The sequence below is a fragment of the Pithys albifrons genome, chromosome 5 (genome assembly GCF_047495875.1).
Source record: "Pithys albifrons albifrons isolate INPA30051 chromosome 5, PitAlb_v1, whole genome shotgun sequence".
NCBI lineage: Eukaryota > Metazoa > Chordata > Aves > Passeriformes > Thamnophilidae > Pithys > Pithys albifrons.
The window spans coordinates 56986648-57007844 of record NC_092462.1 but is presented as its reverse complement, the minus strand read 5'-3'; the positions used below and the strand labels follow the sequence as shown (position 1 = coordinate 57007844).

Here is a 21197-nt window from a genome sequence, read left to right as displayed (position 1 = left end):
AAGTTCTTACGTGTTTCCTACTTACACCACTTTTTATCTGATTCTCCTTCACTGCTGTTCAAAGGCAGATTAATAGGCACCTGAACAGACAAATAACAGTACTTCATCTCCTTCACACCCTTTTGACAGACTTTTGAGATTGCAAAATATTTTTGGAAAATTATTATTGGAAAAAAGATTACTGAATGATCAGGTGGACAGCAAATTTTCAGGCTGGAACAGACCGTTCCCCAGCACTCACATGAATACATTTGTAACTTGTACTTAAATGCTGATGGGACATTTTTTAGAATGTGATAAGTGTGAAATAGCCTGTAGTTTTATCAGTCTGGTTGCTACCCACTCCTGCTAAAAAAAGTTTTATTGTGATCATCAAGTTGCAGGTAGGCAGTGCCTCTGGACTGTAAAATAGGAATGTTAGTGTGCAGTGATGAAAGCAAACTTTGCTCAACACCTGTCTATATATATTGCAGGTTTCAGTGGCTGCCCAGTTGATCTTTTCACTCTGTTGTCTGGGAATAAAGACGTGGTAAGTAACAACAACTGAGTTTTCCTTTCTTCTTCTTTAAACTTGTTTAGCTTGCAAATCTAAAGTTCTGCTTTTGCAGCTCAAGGAAGGGCAGCAGAGAGCTAATGTGGGGAACTGTAGTGGCATATGAAGTCACCCACTTAGAATGTACACCTTGTTTTCTTTCTACTGCATTTATATTTTAAGGAAGTGACAGAAAAAATCACAGTTCTGAAAACAAACTCTGCTTTTTTCCCGCCCTGCAAATAACTAGGTTAATCTTTATTGAATACGATAAAGATAAAAAAGCATTTTGTTAGCAGCTGCCAAAAAACCCTAACCCCAACCAGAAATTACTGTCTAGAGTAAAAGAAAGTATTATTTTAACTATTATTTGGATTGAAAAGAAGTGAGATTTAAGTCACAGTAATCAGTGGTATTGGATACTGGAAAATGTCTAGGATATGATTAATGAAACATTGGAAGGGAATACAGTCAGTTCGTGTGTTAGCATAGATCTTGTGTAAAGTCTGTGTGCCTCACCACGGCTGTGTCAGGCTATTCTTGATGGAAACATTTTCTTATGCTAATTTGGTTTGATACATGGAGGTAAAAGGAATACATTAGTCTAATGTAGTTTGCTCAACTAATGTGGCAGGAGGCAGAAATCAACTGGTTTCTCAGTAACTTTTATTATCAGCTCTTCCATTAGATCAGTAAGTCTTTTTAATGTCATTGCTTTTTCCTCTTTCTATGCTTTACTACATGTTTTGTCTTTGGGAAGGGTAGATCTGTTCTATTTCCTTGTTGGTGGGGTTATTAATTTTCTTGTTGTTTTATTCTGAAAAAGTAATTGTTTTATTTAAACACCTAGTAGGCATTTCAAATAGTTCCCTGATATTTCCTGGCTCTGGCTCCTCAGTGGCAGTGTCCAGTGCTTTGCCTGGTTGTGAATTTAAAAATTAATGTTTGGGATTCGTTCTCTCTCTGCACTTCCTTAGAAATTAGGTGTCTTTGCTAGTTTATCTGGGTTTCTTTTAGTTTTCCTACATGTTAGATTCAGGCTTGTGAGCAATGAGTCTCAGGAATCCACAGTGATAAACAATGAGCACAATGCTCTTTTTTTATGGTGTTCATATCTCTCTTTTTTCTTTTACTACTGCATGAGTTGAAAGTTTACATCCTGGCTAAGCCTGATAACTTATTCAAAGAAAAAAACCTCGGGGAAGTGGCTGATGCCAGAGCAAAGAGAAGACTTGCTGCTAGCAAGGTTGAATCATTGAGGGTGTTTATTTAAGTTGTTACTGGTTCTGTTGCACCTGGGGCTTTGTAGCTGCCATGGAACAGGTTCTGGGGCAAAACTAACTGCTGATGTAAAACTATTGAATGAATTTGTGATGGCTCAGGATCTTTCTTTTTCTGCATTTAAATAATGTGCTTCTATGTTGGAAATTATTTATTTTGAGGGTAAAAGGACAGTATTTCTTCAAACTTGGTATTTACTCCTGTGAAGTATGTGTGGTAAATATTCGTATTTACTAAGTCATATAGTTGGATATCAGGTTAGCTGATAAATCCCTTTTTAACGTAAAAACTGTAGCTCTGTGGTGAATGATAAGGAAGTGATGTATTTTTGTAGAAAAGCTGAGAGAGAAGAGGAGGAGAGAGAGAGAAAATGGGGAAAGCCTGGCTTAACCCCAACCTTTATATGGAGCTGCTTAAGCAATCTATAGGTATCTTAAGCAATCTGTATGGTCACGTTGCTGGTTGTTGCAGTTATTACCAGTTAGTTTTGAAAATACTGCTATTTTCTTCAGTACTTTTTATTTTATGTTGGTTTGACTGGGTCTGTTCCCCAGGACTGAGATTTCTTTAAGGCTTGCAGCTACATAGCTCTTATTTCAGGCACAACGTGGCCTTTCGGTGAGCAGTCATGGGTGGGGAGGTATGAACAATACTGCCTGGGCACATGCAAGTGGTAGTTCATTTTCTCTCTGTTAAATCCAGCAAAACAATACATTGACAACTGATTCTGATTTAAAACTGCAAAGCACCAAGTGCAGTTCTACAACAGAGGCAAAGCTGTTACAGCCCAGTGAGTCACTGAGGAATGTGGTATAGGGCAACTGTGTGACACCTAGTGTTGCTCAGATAATTCCCCAGAGATTTTAACTCTTTGAAATGCTGCAGTGAGAGAGTCAATATGGATACAAAAACCATGGGAGCCCACTTTGGCTTTGACTTTTTTCTCTCACATTTTATTTCAGAATTTGAATGCCATTGATTATTTCCACCTATCTCCCTCTTAAGAGGGAGAGGGTTCAGTTTCTTTTGAAGTTAGAAAGGATGTCATACATAGTTAGCATTTTCCAAAGACAAGGAAAGACTATACTTACAACGAAAGAAGCACACATGATGGTGTGAGAGCATTTGCCACGAGGTTCACCAAAACGGACTGGATTACAGTTTGCACAGGCATTAGTTTTCAGACCTTTGCAATATGCATAGCATATTGTGACCTGCCACTTTCAGGAGCAAACTAGCTCCCATTTCAGCACAGCTCTGAACAGGTGGATATCCAAAGTGCCAATGTGTATCCAGGTGCGAGCTCCATGACTTCACCCTGTGTGCATGCACCCTGTCAAGAACTGGAGGCACGGCACTGAGACACCTGGGCTGGCACAAGGGTGGGCAGAGCTCATCACTCCAGCACCTCATCCAGCAATTGTGGCTATCCTTCCTCTGGACCTGGACCTGTGCATCCAGCTTAACGCAGCAACTTGTTGCAGTGTCTGTTGTCATTGGCCCATTCTCTAACATGTTCCTTTGCAGTGTGGTTGTCTTTGGTGTTCAAAAGTAAACCACTATTAGGGTTTTCATTGTCATTTATATCTTGCGTCAGTGATGTTGTTCTTTTATACCACGCCTGACGTCAGCCCTTCCAAAGGCTCATGTGAGCTGCCAGGGGGCAATGTGGTCAGCTTGGTCACCCCACTGCTCTGCAGCACACAGATTTTCTTCTATTTTCTCAAGATGTTAATGTTTGTATTTGGGCCAAGGAAGAATTCTTTGGAGGGGAAACTGTAGAATGTAGATTATCCTTGTAGCACAGAGATTAATTAATAGCAAGTAGTTGTGACCAGGACTGCAGCAAACTGAGTATCAGGTGTCTCTAAACTGTCTTCTCAGCTGTTCCTCTTGACAGGAGTCAGGATCTGGAGAAAGATGACAACTCTGGTAGTGCTTCAAGGATCTAGATGATTCTGCTATACTACTCACACACAATGGACTGTTCTAGTTAAACATCTGCAAAAGCAAATACTCAAGGCAAATGCTTTAAAGACATCCAGTATTCAAGTCTTTCTAAAATCAGAGGTTGACTAGGGCTGATATGAATAACTTTATATAGATACCTTTAAAAACTTCCTCCACAGAGGTGAACAACTGTCATTCTATGGCATTTAATCAAATAAAACAAAACCAATAATAATACATGACATACCTGTGGGATCCTGAGCACCTCAGGAACATGGGAGATGATTATGGAAAATTCTCTGCTGAATTCTTGAATAGGGAGATGTAGGGGCTGTTTGTCTGTGGAAGTTTTCAAGCTCCAGTTTCTTCAGAGAATGCATCAGTTCAGTTTCCATACGGTAATCATGCAGGCTGAATCCTTTGTTTCCATACCGAGCGTAACAGAAGAGCTGTAGAAGTACTGATGGCATCTCTAGGGATCGTGGTGTCTGGCATATTCTGTGTCTTCATTGTAGGAATATGTTGTCTGTGCAATTTTACCATCTGACTTCCCAGTGCATTTTCATGATTGCATTTCACTTAAGGCAAACCTGTGCAGAGCAGTTATTTTTTTAGTAGCTATTTAAATGCTGAACGTGAATAAATGAAACTTGTTTAACAAGATGGAGGTGTTCTGGCATGGGTGGGGCTGGAGGCTGTTTTGTCCTGAGTGAAAATGTGAGAGTTTGCTTCAAGCAAATGGGAACCCTTGTTGAAACAAGCAAGAATGATTTTCATCTGCTCTAAGATCTTTGTGTGTCTTAGGAGCTGCTATGGTTCTTACACCACAGATAAAGAATGTGTAAAAGCATAGTTTTGGTAATGGAATTGTAGATTAACTTTTCTTGCTAATGTGGAAGAGAAGGTACTCTTTTCTTTATGAAGTTCCAGCAAACAATACCCCCCTCTGTTACAGTAAGACATGAGTGATTTTGTCTGTGACCTTTCCCAGCCAGGTAAAGGAAGAGGATGTGTGGCTTACTGATGTGGGCAGGGACAAAACATTTTCACCAACAGCAACACAGAGTATTATGATTAAATGAATGAATAATTATACTCCCTTAGAGTGACTGCTGCCTGCAGCCAAACCATGTTTATGGGAGCTTGATACCAACTCTGACACTTTTTGGAGGCTGGGCACAGGGTCTTTGCTTATGAGGTACGCTGGAAGCAAATTCACTCACGGGTGTTTCAGATGTGTGGGTGCCAGACGTGGTGCCTGTGGGGCAGCTTTGCCTGCAGCACTGACTGACTTGTGTGGCAGAGACAGACCTGAAGGTGAGACTTTTCTGTTAGGGTTCACTTCTCCCATCCTTTCAGCTGAGTTTTGGGGAATGCTGGCTGAGCTCACCAAGAAGTCTGTACAGATAGAATGTTGTTGTATATATTGGTCTCTCCATGGTCACCTTCACCCTCTTTCATGTCTTTCCCTTTGGCTTCCAGTATTGGTGAAGTAAACAGGTAGGACTTTTCCAGGCTTTGCCTCCCTTTGTGCCTGGGCTAGGATCTGTCACAGGTGCTGCCATGTGATGGCTTACTTTTTAAGTTATTATTTATTAATATTGCAATGTGTGTAAAATGTGTTCAAAAGGGGTCAGGAAAGAAGAGGTTCAGAGAGAGCCCCTAGATGGGATGGGTGAGATGGCCCCTGCTGCCACTAGCTCAGCTTAATTTGGCACATCAGCTGTAAGTTACAGGCAAATAGTGACCTGTGAATTGCCACTGTTCTCTAATTGTGCTCTTGTCCAGACATTCAGCAAGCATCCTTCTGGAGCTCAAAACCCTGGGCTCCTCCTCTGCCTTTGTCCAGGGTCCTCCTCTCCATGCTTCCATGGGAATGAAGCAGTGAAGGCATTGCATTTAGCATGCATGACCCAAACTGAGCAGTGCTTTAGGGAAGAATTTTTTGTTAAGGTGTATATTGAATTACCAGTTTGGTAAAGGCAGTTGCTTAAATCTAGATGGTGGAAGAAAGTAAAACTGTTCTCTGACTTCTTGCTGAAAGGAGTTGAAATTATTTAAAGAGAAGAAATACCTACCATTTGGAAAGCAGAGAAATCTTTACTTTCGTGACAGTAAAAAGTGAATGAAAATACAGATGTGAGATGGAAATAATTTTTTAATTTATGTCCACAAATAAATAAACAGTGATTGAAAAAATAATGGAGATACCAGTTTCACAAATAAAAGAGTAATTCATAAAGATTAGTAAAAAGTTGTGTTCAAGGGCAAATTGCTTATATTCTATTTCCGTCTTCCTTGCTTTTAATCATATTTCTCACATACCCTGTTGTAAGTTGAAAATTTAAACTGCACATGGATTTAAATCAACACTATTTTATGTCTTAGATCATGGCTCCCTGGCCTGAGGTAGAAAAGCCTGAAACCAATAACTATATTGGGGACTCTTCCAAGCAAAACCAGAACATGGCTGGGAAAGAAGGAGAAAATCACAAAGGTAATATTCTCACCTGGGAGTTATAGAGATACATCAGTTTTGGGAGATCCTTGGAGAGGATGGCAAGTAATTAAACAAAATTTTAAATGTTCTGTTTCATCAGGCAATGTGGCTTCACTTGGCAATAAAGGGGAAATTCAACCTGCATTTTCCACAATAGCCTTGATAGATGAGACAAGGCCAGAAGAAGATGACCCATGGGCTCTGCCGGAACTGCAGGACACTGGGGTCAAGTGGTCAGGTAGCCATTTCTCTATGAATAAATTACCTGCATTTTTTTCACATCACTTCTCCTCTCACTTTCTCCAAGAGTTAATGGGGACCTTATATTTAGTCAGTTAAGAAGGATCTGGAAATCATGCTGCTTACTTTTCTTAAAACACAAGGAGTTATATGAAAAACAGTCCAGCACCAATACGGTTTTATATCCAGGCTCCTGTTGGTCTTTCTTTACTCAGTAGGATGACTACAAAACCAAGCGTCAATATCAAATTTCACAAAGCTTTTGTTACGTACCAAAAAGATTCTTTTGTGGTAAAATTAAGTAAACAAAATACCTGCTTCTGCAGTTAAAATGTATTTAAGAACATTCTTTTGGGTTTAATCACACACTGGAGTCACAGTGCTATCCTTGTCTCCATAGTCTCTGCTTGCACGCCAGAGTGTTCCAGGGAACATTTAACGCAAGTCCTTTATGGATAATCTATTTGTTTTGCAGAACTGGATAGAAAAGGAAAAATCATTCGTGTGCTCTATGGGATAGGGAAATTCATTATGCTGCTTGGATTGCTCTACATGTTCGTGTGCTCTCTGGATGTTCTGAGCTCTGCTTTTCAACTAGTAGGAGGTATGAAAATGTCTAAAATATCAAGAATAACATATGAATAAGGCAGTAAATTTCATCTGAACAGCTTAATTACAAGTATCACTCTTCAAGAACATTCTTTGTATATGTTGAGATACAGACTCAGAAGGAAGTAGCTCTGATTGAGGACTGACCTTCATTTGTTTGAAAAGGCCTTTCTTTCTCAAATTCCAAAGAACTGTTGATTTAATGGTTATTGGCCCCGATTTCTTAGTAGTTTCCTGATATTTTAGTGACAGTTTACATGAATGCATCTGTGCATAAATCTGTGCCATGTGAAAGACATTTCAACAAGTTGAAATATGAAAACTGTGATCTTAATCAAAGCATCCAGCACTGAAATTTCCCAGAAATCCTTCAAAGATGAAAACTATTGAAATGTATTTTTTACATTTGCGGATCTCCAAGGGTTGAATTCAGATAAGGTTTTCAGGAGGGGTTATTGAGAAATATGTGTTTTTGCAGAAGAAGTTTGGATTTTTGGGAACACAGAAAGCTGCAGGAACAGAATTAATCAGGATTGTTAAAATAGTTTTTCTTGATGTAGTAATCAAAAATACCAAGTAACAGCATTTAAATCGATGCATGTGTGGTATTTGTCCTACGGTTTTTTCTCTGATGTATCTGGTTTTATATGCTTCTCTGCAGAGCTCAGTAGAGCATGTTTAGTCACTGAAATGACAGAATATAAAGTATTCTCTAACAACTGATGAGCTGAGTGTTCAGGACCTGAATTTGGATCCCTGGGTTACATCACCTTGTGCTTTTTTTGCTAGCAAGAATAGCTATATGTGTATCAATTAAATGTGTTGCATGATCTCTATATAAACACCGATAATTTCTGTAGACTTTACCTTGCACTTCTCTCACTCTGAGAATACATTTTTTGTAGGTAAAGCAGCAGGGGACATATTTAAAGATGATTCAGTGCTGTCTAATCCTGTTGCGGGATTGGTGATTGGAGTTCTGGTGACAGTCATGGTGCAGAGCTCCAGCACTTCCTCATCCATTGTGGTCAGCATGGTGTCTTCCACACGTAAGTCTGCCTACAGTGCCTTCCAAGAGATCACTCATAAATCTTGGCTGGGGTACAAACATTCCCACCCGAGTTCAACTTCTAGATGCTTTGGGTATAGGAATAGAGACTGCAGGAGAAGTTTTTCACAGCTGTTGCCCTGACAATAAAATAAAATTTTAAAAAGTAATAATAATAGTATTAATAGTAGTAGCAATACTAGTATTCCTAGTAATAATAGTAAGACCACAAATGCAATAAAAATCATTGGAAGCCTTGGCATTGAATGCCTTAACTTTGAAATTACAAATTACCTGCATAATTTTCTCTTGTTAGGCAGTTACTGAACTTCATTTGTTACTGTAGCATCATTTCAAAATTCTACCATAAGTAGGAAGATGCCCTTGAAAGAAGAGACTTTTTCACTTTGGCCCTCTAATATGTGATGAAAAGGGATAACCACGGGCTGCAGTTTCAGTGGGGACTATGGGAGTGCCATGTTCCCAGGGGACTTGATTAAAGCAAGCATTTGGATTGGAGCCCCTAATCCCAGGCATATCAATGGAAGTCAGGGTTTCAGTGACAGTAATAGAAATATTCACTGGAGCATAGAGCTTACTGATGATGTGATTTTCTCATTCAGTGTTTCCTTTTCAACTTTTCAGTGCTGACTGTTCGATCAGCTATTCCTATCATCATGGGGGCAAACATTGGCACCTCAGTTACAAACACGATTGTGGCACTCATGCAAGCTGGAGACAGGAATGAATTTAGAAGGTATTGTACCTAAACACAGTATTTCTAAAGTCATTTCTTCCCTTTTTGTAGGTTTTCTTCTATTTTCCCTATCACCACTACAGCCACTCAAACTGTCTAGTTAGGAAGGTCACAAGCATGGTCATGGCAAAGGTATAATGCTGCCTACATATATGGCTACATATACTTGAAGAAAAAAAGCATATTAGGTTCCTCTAAAAGTTCTGTGGTTTTGTAGGAATCCACCATTTCCAACCTTACACAAGGATAAATTTTCAACTGCTCCCACTGTACTACTCGCGTTTTATTATGTCTCTAGTTATTGGAGGGCTCTACAAGAAGATATTACGTTATTTTGGTCTAGTCTCCTTAAAAGAGAATTCACTGTTGAAGTTTTTTCAATTCTACAAAAAGCAAGAGCTGATAACTGTAGAGAACTGAAGTCATCTGGCTATCAAATACATGAAGTGACAACTTTTAGACTGCCACTTGACACTGCCACTGAGAAAGCTCATGGCTTATTGGAGATGGGCAGTAAACTTAGTAGGGATACGAGACTTTGGTACCTTGCCTTTATGGCATACTGGGCATATGGCATACTCTTTGTCAAAGCCTCTGAGGGAAGATCTCTGGCTCCTCAGGCTTTGGAGAAGAAGATGGAAGGGAGCTGTACACCAATGGTTTGTAGGAACAAGTGAGAGGGCTGCAAAGCTCTCTTGCCCCAGGAGTCAGGGAGAGCAGGTCCTGGAGGCAATGGCTGGCTGAGGAATAAAAATGTACCAAAAATGGGTGAGAGACAAAACAAATGTAGGCTGCACAGCCACTTCTTTTTTCAGACAAGTACTCTTGGCAGCCTTGTGCTAAGGATCACTTTTTTTTTTTCTAGTTTTTCTTGTTTTACTCACCTGGCTGGCTCTTTAGTTGGTCAAGAGTGTGGAGACAACTTAGTGCTCCACAGCAAAATAGCCATCTCTTGTGACCCCAGAAATGAAATGATTCCCACCTTTACATGGGCTTCATCTCCACTTCTATGATTTTATATCTAATTGAAGTTGTACACATTTTATTTCATTAAAAGCAGATCTGTTTTTTAATTTCTTCTCACAGGGCCTTTGCTGGGGCAACAATCCATGATTTCTTTAACTGGCTTGCTGTGTTTGCTCTGTTGCCTATTGAAGTTATTTCTGGCTATCTTTACCATCTCACCAATGTCATAGTTGAGTCCTTTCATCTTGAAAGTGGTGAGGATGCCCCTGAGCTACTAAAAGTTATCACAGATCCTTTTACAAAGCTCATCATTGAGGTAAGCTCTTCTCGCTTCAAAGAAGCTGCTTATTTGGTTCAGTCACAGCTAATCAAAATGCTCTGAGTATGAGAGGGCTTTCCACTCCTTTCTCTGTGTCCTTGGGTAAAGCTCATTAGCACATGAATTCTTCTTATTATTCACATTTCATAAAGACCCAACTGTGTATTTCCTGTTTCTATTTCCCCCACATTTCACCTTAGCAATTACAGACCTAGCTAGAAGGAGGCATGTGAGAACAGGCACAGCCATGTGGGATGGATGGTAAGGCAGCCTGTTGCCTACACATTGGCAGGTAGTCTTAGCTGAGACAGAAAATCAGCATAAGACCTGATGATAACACTTAAATTAAGGGACATAATCACATGCATCGAGAGGCCGGGGGATGCCCACAGCTTCTAAAATGTCAGTAAATACAGTTAGGCTGTTGTGTCACTACAGTTGACTAAACAGAAAGGGTGAGATGAGGTGGTGGATGATTTGGAGAGAATGAGACACAGCCTTTGAGTGTGTAGAGCTGTGCCTTTTCCCCAGGGTAACCCCACTCCTACCTGCTGGCCAGCAGCTGCAGCATTAGAGATGATCATGCAGGCTTTACACAGCTGAGCTTCTAAAGAGGGTTATTTGAGTAGCAGTGAACAGAAGTTTGTGATGCAAGTGGGAATAATGCAGCTTTTTAATTATTTTGTTTGTTTGTTTGTTTTTTCAGCTTGATAAATCAGTAATAAATGCAATTGCTACTAATGATGAATCAGCAAAAAACAAAAGCCTGGTAAAGGTCTGGTGTGTAACTGAAACCAATGTGGTGAGTATCATGCTAAATTTATTGACAGATACCTCAGGAAATATATCACTGATCTGTAGCTGATGTTTCTTACCATAGGATTGTGAAATTAGATTTTCAAATAAGGGACTTTTTCAGCAGAAAAAGAATGAAAACAATTGAATGTAGTTTTTGCTCCACTTAAACCAAGGATTCTCACCAGTGGTGACCTTGACCTGACTGCTTTTGGTCCCCATGAAGGCCTTTACTTATCAGAACTGATGGTTTGAAGCCAAGTTTTTAATTTCTTTCACACACAAATGTCTTTAAACTCTGACACTACTGGCTCCCTGAAAGTGGAAAAAATCTGCAACATGCCAAAGAAAAGATATTTTTGACCACCATTTATCTACAGATCTGAATAGTTTTAGTTTTGCAAGTGTGACGGTAATCTGGTGGCAGCTGGTTACTTGCAGCTTTCTTGGAAAACTGCCCTTGGAGGAAGCCTCTGGGGGGCTGTGTCCTGTTATTTTTCACCCAAGCAGCACTGCAGCTTGGAGGAATCTCTTGCCCAGATCAACACCAATGAGTATTTTGGTAAACTATAGAGCTGAGTGTTTGGTTTGCATTGTTCATCTAACTAGCAATTAGAGCATTAAATACTCTTTGATTCTCTAATTAAAGTATTGTATTTGTTGTCATGTATAGAAAAGTAAGTCCTGAAGTCCTGAGGCAGGAGATACTTAAGGACACAGAGCAGAGGTTAAAATTAAGTGCCCAGCTCCTATTGAATGACAGTCTGGATAACCAGTGAAATGCTAGCTAGGGAGATAGTGCCAGGAGCAGAGCTGTGCTCATCTGAAACTCTGCTCAGGTTACCCTGCTGAGTATCTGGGTGTTTCACCTCAGGGGGGCACGGGGCTCTGGCATCTGCCGTGCCATCAGCCCCCCAGCCCGTGCTTGACTGCCCCTCAGCCACACTGCCCACACAGGCACAGACCAGCTCTCAGAGATGTCTGAGCCCCTGAGCCCTACAGAAGACAAGAAACTACATGGAAGGTGTAGGCTGAGGGGAAAAGTATTTATCTATATACACATTTTTTTTCTTTGTTTGTCTATATTTTGTCTGTGTACATAGTGCCCAAGCATACACTCAAATTACAAAAACATATGAAACCCCTGAAAGTTTGACTTGAACTTGGTGGGGGAAAAGGAAGATAATTTAAATTATTTACATTCCTAACAGATTAAACTAATTTCTGCCAAAAAAATTATGAAACAGACATATGGTAGGGATAAATACATGCAGATCCTGTATGTTTAAAGCAAAACATAAACATTTTGATCTATTGCAGCTGCTTTGAAACTCAGAGGTTTGAAAAAATTTCAGGAAGGTGAAAGAACACATTGTGTTGTGTTTGTAGGGGTGGATGTGATGGGGCAGCTGGAGGCCAGGAACTCCTGGGAGATGTGGGGGCACTTGACCCCCCCCCCAGCTGTGCCCACCTGCATCAGCTGGAAGGGGTTGTGAATGTAGGTATCTGTAGGCAGTGCCCAGCAATGATTTCTCTTTTTCTACTTCTGCAAAAGAAAATGACTCAAACACATTTGAAATACACCTCCTGCTCAGCAGTGTGGTTCAGAGTCCATTTGCCTGTTAGCTGCTCCCATGTGGAAGTACAGCTCAGTCAGCAAACTCTTCCTTAGAGTTCCTCTGCATAAGGACTTTCGGACTTGGTGTCAGAATGCAGTGTGTACAGGCTAGGACTGCTTAAAAGGAAGGTTTTATTGTGGTATAAATAGAAATTCAACTTTAGTTTCATAACACTAATGCAAATCATAGTGCTTGTAATTAGCTCAGCATTTAAACATTAGAAGGAAAGTAGTAGCAGCACTTCTGTTTCTACAGACAGGAAAACTGAGGCACAGAAAGGCAGCACAAGCAGCTTGTTCTCATCCAGCGACAGAGGCTGCACCAGTATTGTAGCATTCTGAATCACAGCCCTGTGTAGTACTCACTAGATTATTAAATGCTGCTGAGATGACAGTAAAGAGGTCTTTCTTTGACCAAGGAATCAGTGGCACTGGTTGGAAAAGGAATGTCACTGTCCTGCAACTGCAGCCTAATATGCACCTCACTCCACCAAATGCCATTAGTAGTTAAGGTTCTTAGCTATTAAAGACTTGGTGCTATGGTTATTACCATGTAGAAGATTTGGGGGATGTTTTACTCTTTAAATGTTGTACAGATTGGCTTGGGTAACAGCACAACCTTATAATTGTCAGCTTACAATTCTGACTAGTTGATGAATACTTGGTTGTAACAAGAATATAACACTTTATATGAGCTCTTAATAAAGAGTAGTTGTAGATGACTGAACTATCTGCTCTGTCTGGCAATCTTTAGACACTGCAGAATGTTACCATTCCACCTTCAGAAAACTGCACTTCTCCTGACTTTTGCTGGACTGACGGTAACGTGACATGGACCCTCAAGAATATAACTGAAACAGACTACATCAGTAAATGTAAGTTCTTCAGGGCAATATCTTTACAAATCTATATAGCTTTCTAATGGTGTTAACAGGCCACTTCAGAGGTGTACCAGGAAGCCCTGGCCTGCACATGAACACATGGTACTGCTGCAGGTGCTGTCCGAGGAGCCTGTGCTCTGTTATAGCTACACAGCTGGAGTTACCAGCATCATCATGGTATCTGGCTGTAGATGGATCTCTTTCCATGCTCCCTGATATCAGTAATTGAGGTCTTCAGTATCATGTCACCCTCGCTGTTCAGATGGCTTGGAGATATGGTTACTTTGCTGTAATAGTTGCTTGGATATCTCCATCCCTGTGCATGTCCCACAGGACTTTCAGTGGCCCTTCTCAGGCATGCAGCCACTTCTGGAAAAGCTGACCCACCATCCAGCTTGGAGCACCCCAAAACTTCCTCTGGCCATTATACTTCTCTCCCTTGCACATGGTCACCTAGCTCCTACCTGTCCCATAGAAGTACCCACTGTGTGTTTCATAAGCATGTCCATACAAGAGCTTCTCCTGTCCCACTCAGACATGGGTTTTGTGGAGCAAGGGAGGTGGCGTTTTCCCTCTTTGTATCAACCTCTCAAGCTGTGTGTGCTTCAGTCCCTTTTTCTTAGTGACATGTATGAAAACCAGGGCTGGGCTTAGGATCACAAGCAAAAATGTGGCTTGGCTAATTAATTTTCCTTTTCTTTTTCAGGCCAGCACCTCTTTGCAAACTCAGACCTGCCTGATCTTGCCATAGGTCTCATCCTTCTGGCTTTGTCCCTGCTTGTTCTGTGCTCCTGTTTGGTAGCGATCGTTAAGCTATTAAACTCTGTGCTTAAAGGACAAGTGGCGAGTGTTATCAAGAAGACAATCAACACTGGTAATTACCTGCTTTTCCTGAGGATTGTTTTCAGGAATGACAAGGACACTGAGCATGCTTATTAATATCTCCTGTTCTGGCAGATAATGCAGAATAGTTTAAAGAAAACAATATTGAATGAAAATCACGCAACCCCCCCAACATTTTTTCTCTCAAGTGTATTCTTTTCTTTTAAAAATCTAATAGTGAACAGCTTGATTGAGAAATGCAGCAGAATAACAGCATCAGAGACCAAAGTCCAGGCTCTGTTTCTTGATGTATAATCATTAGCTGTTAGAAACGTAATGTTCCCATCCTCAAAAGATAGCACTGAAGTGCTGAGATTGTGATTGCCTGTTCTGACAGAAAGCCTGAATGTTCCTTCTAAAGTAAGCTGAAAAAGGTTTCTAGTAATTAATGATCTTGTCCTGTTCCATTGCCTAACTCTCTCTTCAGTAGGGTAAGGCATCTTTCAATCGTGGTATTTTCTGTCTTGCCCTGTACTCTCCAGGTTTTTTCAGCTTGGATCCATTGAGTGCAAATGTTGGGGTTTTTCCGCTTGGCTGCTTTTTCAGCATATTGTATAGAATGGAGAGATTAGAACCTGTAGTAGAGAAAGGCAGTCCCGGAATGGATCCCAGGCTGTGGCTGAGGAAAGGGTTCACAGAAATGGGGAAGGCAACCAAGTGGTCTTCAAGCTCTCTCTTCCCCTGGGCAAAGAACGTGGCCCAAATTAAAACTAAGGGGTAGAAAGTAACAGCTGCCAGTTGCTGTTTCTTTCATTTGTGATCTGCTCTGTGTTCCTCTGTGTCTCTGCAGCTGATTAAGTTCTTACTTCTCAGCTCACTCACAAATTTGCAGACTGCAGGGGACCACTGGGCCTAGTTTCTCTAATCAGTATGTTTAGTTTTCTTCGCAAGAGTTAACAAGTAAACTTTTAGGAGATGATCTGCTTGAAACTGGTTAGAATAAATGACCTTTCTCAGGACACTCTTCAGAGCTTTCTGAAGATCTGATTCATGCAGTGGGTGCCTGGCTGCCGAAACCAAGATACTCAAGGCACATAGAGGGTTGTGTGTCAACCTCTGTAGAAACTTTTCTGGTACCTAATTGCATTACAATATATATGCTACCCTTGGTCAGGACAAATGTCTACCTAGCCTAGTATCCATCTCAGGTGTCTACCTACTCTAGTATCCATCTCACTGTAAAAAATGGTGGAAGGCTGGAGAGGGACTGCAGCTAATAGGGTAAATCATAGAACTGACTGACCCCAAATTTTCATTCTAGAGAAAATATGAAAAAAATCTATCTGCGTTTTGATGGCTTAATAGTCTTCACTGCTGTGTTACTGTTACACAGAACAATCTGTTATGCTAACAATGTTCTCTCTCTGTTTTCTTAGATTTCCCATTTCCTTTTACTTGGCTAGCTGGATACCTGGCTATGCTTGCAGGGGCTGGTATGACCTTCGTTGTCCAAAGCAGTTCTGTTTTCACATCTGCTATTACACCCCTTGTTGGTAAGTTGTCAATACTGTGTTCTCTATCCCTATGTTTTATCTTCTCCATCATTCTGAAACCAACTCAGTTCTGCTTCTTTTCTCACAGGTATTGGCGTTATAAGCATCGAGCGCTCCTACCCCCTTACTTTAGGAGCTAACATTGGCACAACCACAACAGCTATACTTGCAGCTTTAGCAAGTCCAGGGAGTACACTAAAATATTCACTACAGGTCAGTATAAACCAATGTTTCTTTGACTTCATTTAGAAGTCGCAACCTTTCTGAAGAAAAACCTGACAAAATTTGCTCTGTTGCAAATATGCCATGGATGTTGTGCCTGATTTTGTATGTGATGTTAATGACGGCTTAATAATTTCAACTGCTAGAGCAAAAAGGTTGTATTAAACATTCCCAGAATGTCAATATATAATTAAATCTTCCTTTATAAATTGGCTTGAGCTGAGTGAATTAATTCAGAACTAAGACAGGGTGAGCCACTTGACCCCTTAGTGTGGGATCTCTGCAGCTTGGAATTCAGTGCCCATATATCTGACAACCCTCTGAAGGTTACTGATTTTGGGAAGGTCTATTCTCAGACCCCTGGCTCAGTTTAAGCAGTGTACAGGAACTACTGTAACCTAAGTGATGGCTGCACAGCCCTTAAGCTGGCAAGCTCTCTGTCTATCCAAGGTTGCAGGTGAACATCCTGGCATCTATTTTTCTCATTGTAAATGTAATCTCAGTGGGGTTTATTGAATTCCTTGTTGCCTCAAAATATTTGAAAAGTAGGTAGCCTGGCCTTGGCCTCCCATTTTCCACTTGGTAAAGAACCTGGCAGCAGATCACATTTGAATGAACACTTTACATCAAAGAGGGAAAAGATAATGACATTTCCTTTGTGAATAAAGTAGCCAAAATAAATCAAGAAAATTACAGAAACCATTTTATTGTCCCCAGGCATGATAGAACAGATGCAATCATGAGAAGATACTATCTTGATAAAGCTCAGATTTCATGATAACATACTGGTTTTATAATGCACTTTAAAAATAAACTCCTGTACTTTCATATTTACTTTAGTTTGATAACAGTTACAGAATGAAGATAAGGTGAGCAAGGAATGTACTGTTTTATTCAGTATATGCTTATTCTGTCTAAGCTACTTCTGAAAGCTTTAAGAAGTGGATGTCTCAATGCTTTTTTTTAAAAAAAATTTGAAGTATGTGAATCAAATTATTATAGTGACCAAGACAAAGTCCCACTCCAGGAATCTCCTCTGTGCTCTATAAACTTTTAGCTAGTGTTTGTAAAATCCAAGTCTGTACCATTAGAAATTTCCAGTCGCCTGTGTGCAGAATCTAATTTATACTTCTCTTATTTTCATTAAAACCTTAAGGATGCAGAACCCCACAATGAACAATTCTAACATGGTTTCCATGCTTTACTAACAACAGGACTGTTTGCTGAGACCTGTGTAGTATTTCAGCTTTATTTCTCATGGACATCATTTCTTGTAGTTGGAAGCTGCATTTTAAGACTGCTCTATCTGCAGGGGGAGCCGACAACCCCTCTAGGCTTGGCTTGTGTCCACATATGTCCCATGTTTGTAGGCAGTGATCTTTACAGCGTGTGAGGCATTACTGAGTCTTTGTTTTGTGCTAGGAAAGGCCCTGCATTGAAAGCATGAAAAACAAGAAACAACAGTGGGGAGCAAGGATAGGGAAACTAGGAAGTCTGAGTGCCACTGGAAGTTATTAACATGTGGGAAGGAGCATTTTAAAGGCCTTTTGGCCAATGAACTTCTCAACTGTTTTTGCTTTCAGATTGCCTTGTGCCACTTTTTCTTCAACATCTCTGGGATTATTCTGTTTTACCCGTTGCCTTTTACCCGGCTGCCAATCCGCATGTGCAAGACCTTGGGAAACATAACAGCCCAGTACAGATGGTTTGCTATATTTTATCTTCTAGTCTGCTTCTTTCTTTTGCCTTTATTTGTATTTGGTCTGTCACTGGCAGGCTGGCCAGTCCTTTTGGGTGTTTGCCTTCCCCTACTTGCTCTTTTTATTGCTGTGGTTGTAATTAACGTTATGCAGAAAAGGCGACCACATTCTCTGCCTGAGAAGCTCCAAAACTGGGATTTCCTACCTGTCTGGATGCACTCCCTAGAGCCCTGGGACAACATAATTATGGCTTCACTGGCCTTTTGTGGGAAACACTGCTGCGGCTTCTGCAAGTGCTGCAAAGTCAATGCTGGACAGGAAGGTGCCAAAGACAAGCAAATAAAAACTACAGAGGTTTATGAAAACACCATGGCAATGGCTGATGAAGAAAGAGGTGGCAGAAGGGCACCAGCTGCAGCTTCTGTTGACAAAACAGGCACAAACAATACAGCCCTATAGTGGTGGATCGACCCATATTAGCGGAAATACCGCATAGGACAGTCTGGCTCTTCAAAACCACCTTGGACTATGCACTGAGGGCAGAGTGAACATTTTGTTAGGTTTCTGAAACCAGTGATACATCACTCATCAAGGAATGGAGTCAAACAAGCTTGACAGAGTCCCTAGGAAATCTATGCTCTTGCAAAGCTAATGACCGATTTGCTCACAGAGGATCTGCTATGCGGTACCTTCCTCCAATGCTATCAGTAGCAAACAAAAGAAATCCTGATGTAGTCCCATGAAGAGAGAGATGAAAGGAGTGGCAATCAATTGAAACTTAAAAAACAAACAAACAATGCACTTTTAGAACAGCCTATCTGACCTTCTGACTTATACAGCAGAAGTTACTTTATAATTGCTAAAAAGCCCTGGAAATAAAAAAAAAGGGGGGAGAGGGGGGAGGGGATGTTTGTTACTCCTAAAGTTTCCACCGGCCAGTTTGCATTGGTCAAAATGGAAACCATTACTTTTTCTAGAATGGACAAAGTCTGTTCTATGCGTGTGAAGGAAAATGAAATGCTGGGACATCCCTCAGAAGCTCTTGGAATCCTACTCTGGCATAAGGGTGTACATAAACCTATTTGGACCTCTGTCTGTCTCCTTTAACACCAGGAACAGAACTTAAAATCTTTTACTATCTCAAGCTAAGGGCCATAGAAGTAATTGCTGCTCCCTCCGCACTATGTTTGGAGACACCAGGTGGCTACCAAAGGTCTTGATTGACTCAGGATGTGATTCCATTGCCATTCCCCTCTCTAGATGACCCTCTTCAATCCTGCTCACCATGTAATTCCACAACCAAAGGAATGGTGCAGAAGGAAGGACAAGTGTCCAGTGTAGAGGAGGAGAGAGCTACCTGCCTGATGCCAGATCTGTGTGCAGCTGTAACTCCATTTGCCTGAGCCACAAAATAAGTTTTCAGAGTAGTGGTAAAGACTGGCTTCAGAGCTACAGAAGAGGGAACCTGCAGAGCAGATTATGGCTAGCACGGGTCATGTGGTAATGTGTACTGCAGAGAAAGGGGTGTTCACCACCCCTTTGTGCTCTGAATCACCTTCCTTGGAAATAATGTGAACTTTCCTGGCAATTGTTTGTAGCAATCCAAATCCCAAATAAAATCCATAATTAATGTAGTCACTATCATGTGTAGCAAATCCATAGGTAGAGAAATACTTGTCGGGAAGCTGATGTGCTCAAATTTTACCAATACTGATGTTTTAGTAAATAGTTGTGAGGTTGCTCTGAATCATGGTCTGACAGAAGACATCAATTCAACATCAGGAAAAGAGGATTTCAAAGATGTACTGAGTACTTCTGCTGGCCTTCAATTGCTCAGATACTAGTGACTATGGGATAATACCTGAAGTCCAATCACTAACATTAAAAAAAAAATTGGGTGGCTCAGTTTAGGCCAAGTGTCATTTAAAGCCAGTTTAAGTGACTGAGTTTTAAATTAAATCTGTAATGGAAATGTTGAGAAGACCCTTAGTGTAAGGTAGCTACTCAGTGCTGCTGGAACACATTTAATTCTGAATAGTTGTTTTCTGCAGACCTTGAAATTCAGTAGGTTGAATTCAGCTATTAGGTAAATACATACATTTTAGAAGTGAAAACTGGTTTCATTTACATTTTTAAACTGACATTCAAACTGGCAAACTATGTTGCTGAAAATGTGTTTGTAAATTGCATCCATACTGAGATTCTGATTGTTTCTATAATTGTGAGCCAGTGACAAAATGCTTAGAATCTGAGTGAATTTCCAAAAGCATCTAGTTTTGGTATAGTTCTGCTCTTTTGAGGTGTAGTAGCAAACAGCAGAGTTATGTCAAACTATTCTTTTAAAAGTGATTTTCCTCGTCCTTCATATAGTTGAAACAGAATTTTGTCAGCATCCCATTTTTATAGTTGAATTTTGATATCTTCAATAATTCTTCTTCATTTTATTCTCACAATTCTGGATGCTTTTAGAATCTGTTTCTTTAAATCCCAGTGTGCATTTTCCATGCCTTGTTTCTTTGGCAAAAATATGAGAAAAATAGCCAGAATTCTTTCCAAGTTATCTCAAGTTTCCATTGACCATCCATTGAAAGAGGAAACATTTTAGTCTACTTTTACTCATTTCTTAAACAACATGCACCTTATTTTGCTTCTTGAAGTATAGCCATCAAGAACAGTGATAGTAACTGTGGGAAAGCAATTCTTACAAAAGAATCAGGGTAATAATTGTCAGACATATCAGTACTTTATGGTTCCTTGTTGTAACATTTCCCCTATGATCTCTCCTTGCTCCAGGCCATATTGTGCAGATTCCAACAAATAGCTCTGTTTAACACTTGACAACACAATATGTCTTGGTATATTTCCCCCCTTACCCTTACTAAAAGATATTTACACTTTATTTATAATTGTTTGAGTGTACAGAATTTTTCATAAGTTATAGAGAAAAAGGCTCGTGATTGTGTTATATATTACATATTTGAAAACTATGCAATGTTTATCTATAAAAATGTAAAAAGGAACTACTGTATATTTTGTAATATAACTTTTCAAATTGTATGAAACTGTGTATAGTGCATATTGTGGAGGTGTTGGCTCTATCAACAGATTACTTAAAGATAGTTAGCAATGCAGAGACAGATTTCTTAAAATAAAGATGTAAAACAACTATATACTTTCATGGTATGGCTCTATGCACGAGGATATTCAACTCTACTTTTCTAAAATATGTGAATTTTCTGTAATGAGAGATTTTGGGAATACAATGTTTCTAAAATACTTTTTTAAACTCTTAAACACTGTATCTTTTAACTGTTTTGAGGACAGTACATGACTTTATACTTTGTCATGAATATTCATCTTGTCTGTCCTCATGCATTGAATGTAAAAATAAAGAGAAGTTTAAA

At 40.1% G+C, this 21197-nt stretch overlaps 1 protein-coding gene and 1 long non-coding RNA gene across 6 annotated transcripts in view; one reads left to right on the top strand and one right to left on the bottom strand.

Annotated features, from left to right (window-relative positions):
- Window positions 1–4421, bottom strand: part of LOC139672504 (uncharacterized) — a 26364-nt gene extending 21943 nt beyond the window's left edge. For 3 of the 4 annotated variants that reach the window (XR_011697940.1, XR_011697941.1, XR_011697942.1), the window contains exons 1-2: window positions 4011–4421; window positions 2905–3723 (exon numbers count right to left, since the gene is read on the bottom strand). This is a non-coding gene — a long non-coding RNA (uncharacterized lncRNA). The remainder of the gene's footprint in view (window positions 1–2904; window positions 3724–4010) is intronic. The other variant, XR_011697943.1, reaches the window with a different exon arrangement.
- SLC34A2 (solute carrier family 34 member 2) lies at window positions 459–21197 on the top strand. 2 transcript variants are annotated; one of them, XM_071556685.1, is made up of 13 exons: window positions 459–529; window positions 6152–6260; window positions 6364–6501; window positions 6979–7107; window positions 8018–8161; window positions 8806–8917; window positions 10004–10199; window positions 10909–11004; window positions 13370–13490; window positions 14203–14370; window positions 15755–15871; window positions 15960–16084; window positions 17677–21197. In XM_071556685.1, the coding sequence occupies exons 2-13, from the start codon at window positions 6155–6157 to the stop codon at window positions 18250–18252; spliced, it is 2028 nt and encodes a 675-aa protein (XP_071412786.1). In that variant the 5' UTR covers window positions 459–529; window positions 6152–6154; the 3' UTR covers window positions 18253–21197. The 2 variants fall into 2 exon arrangements, with proteins under 2 accessions (XP_071412786.1, XP_071412788.1); XM_071556687.1 differs by lacking the exon at window positions 459–529 and adding an exon at window positions 4993–5080.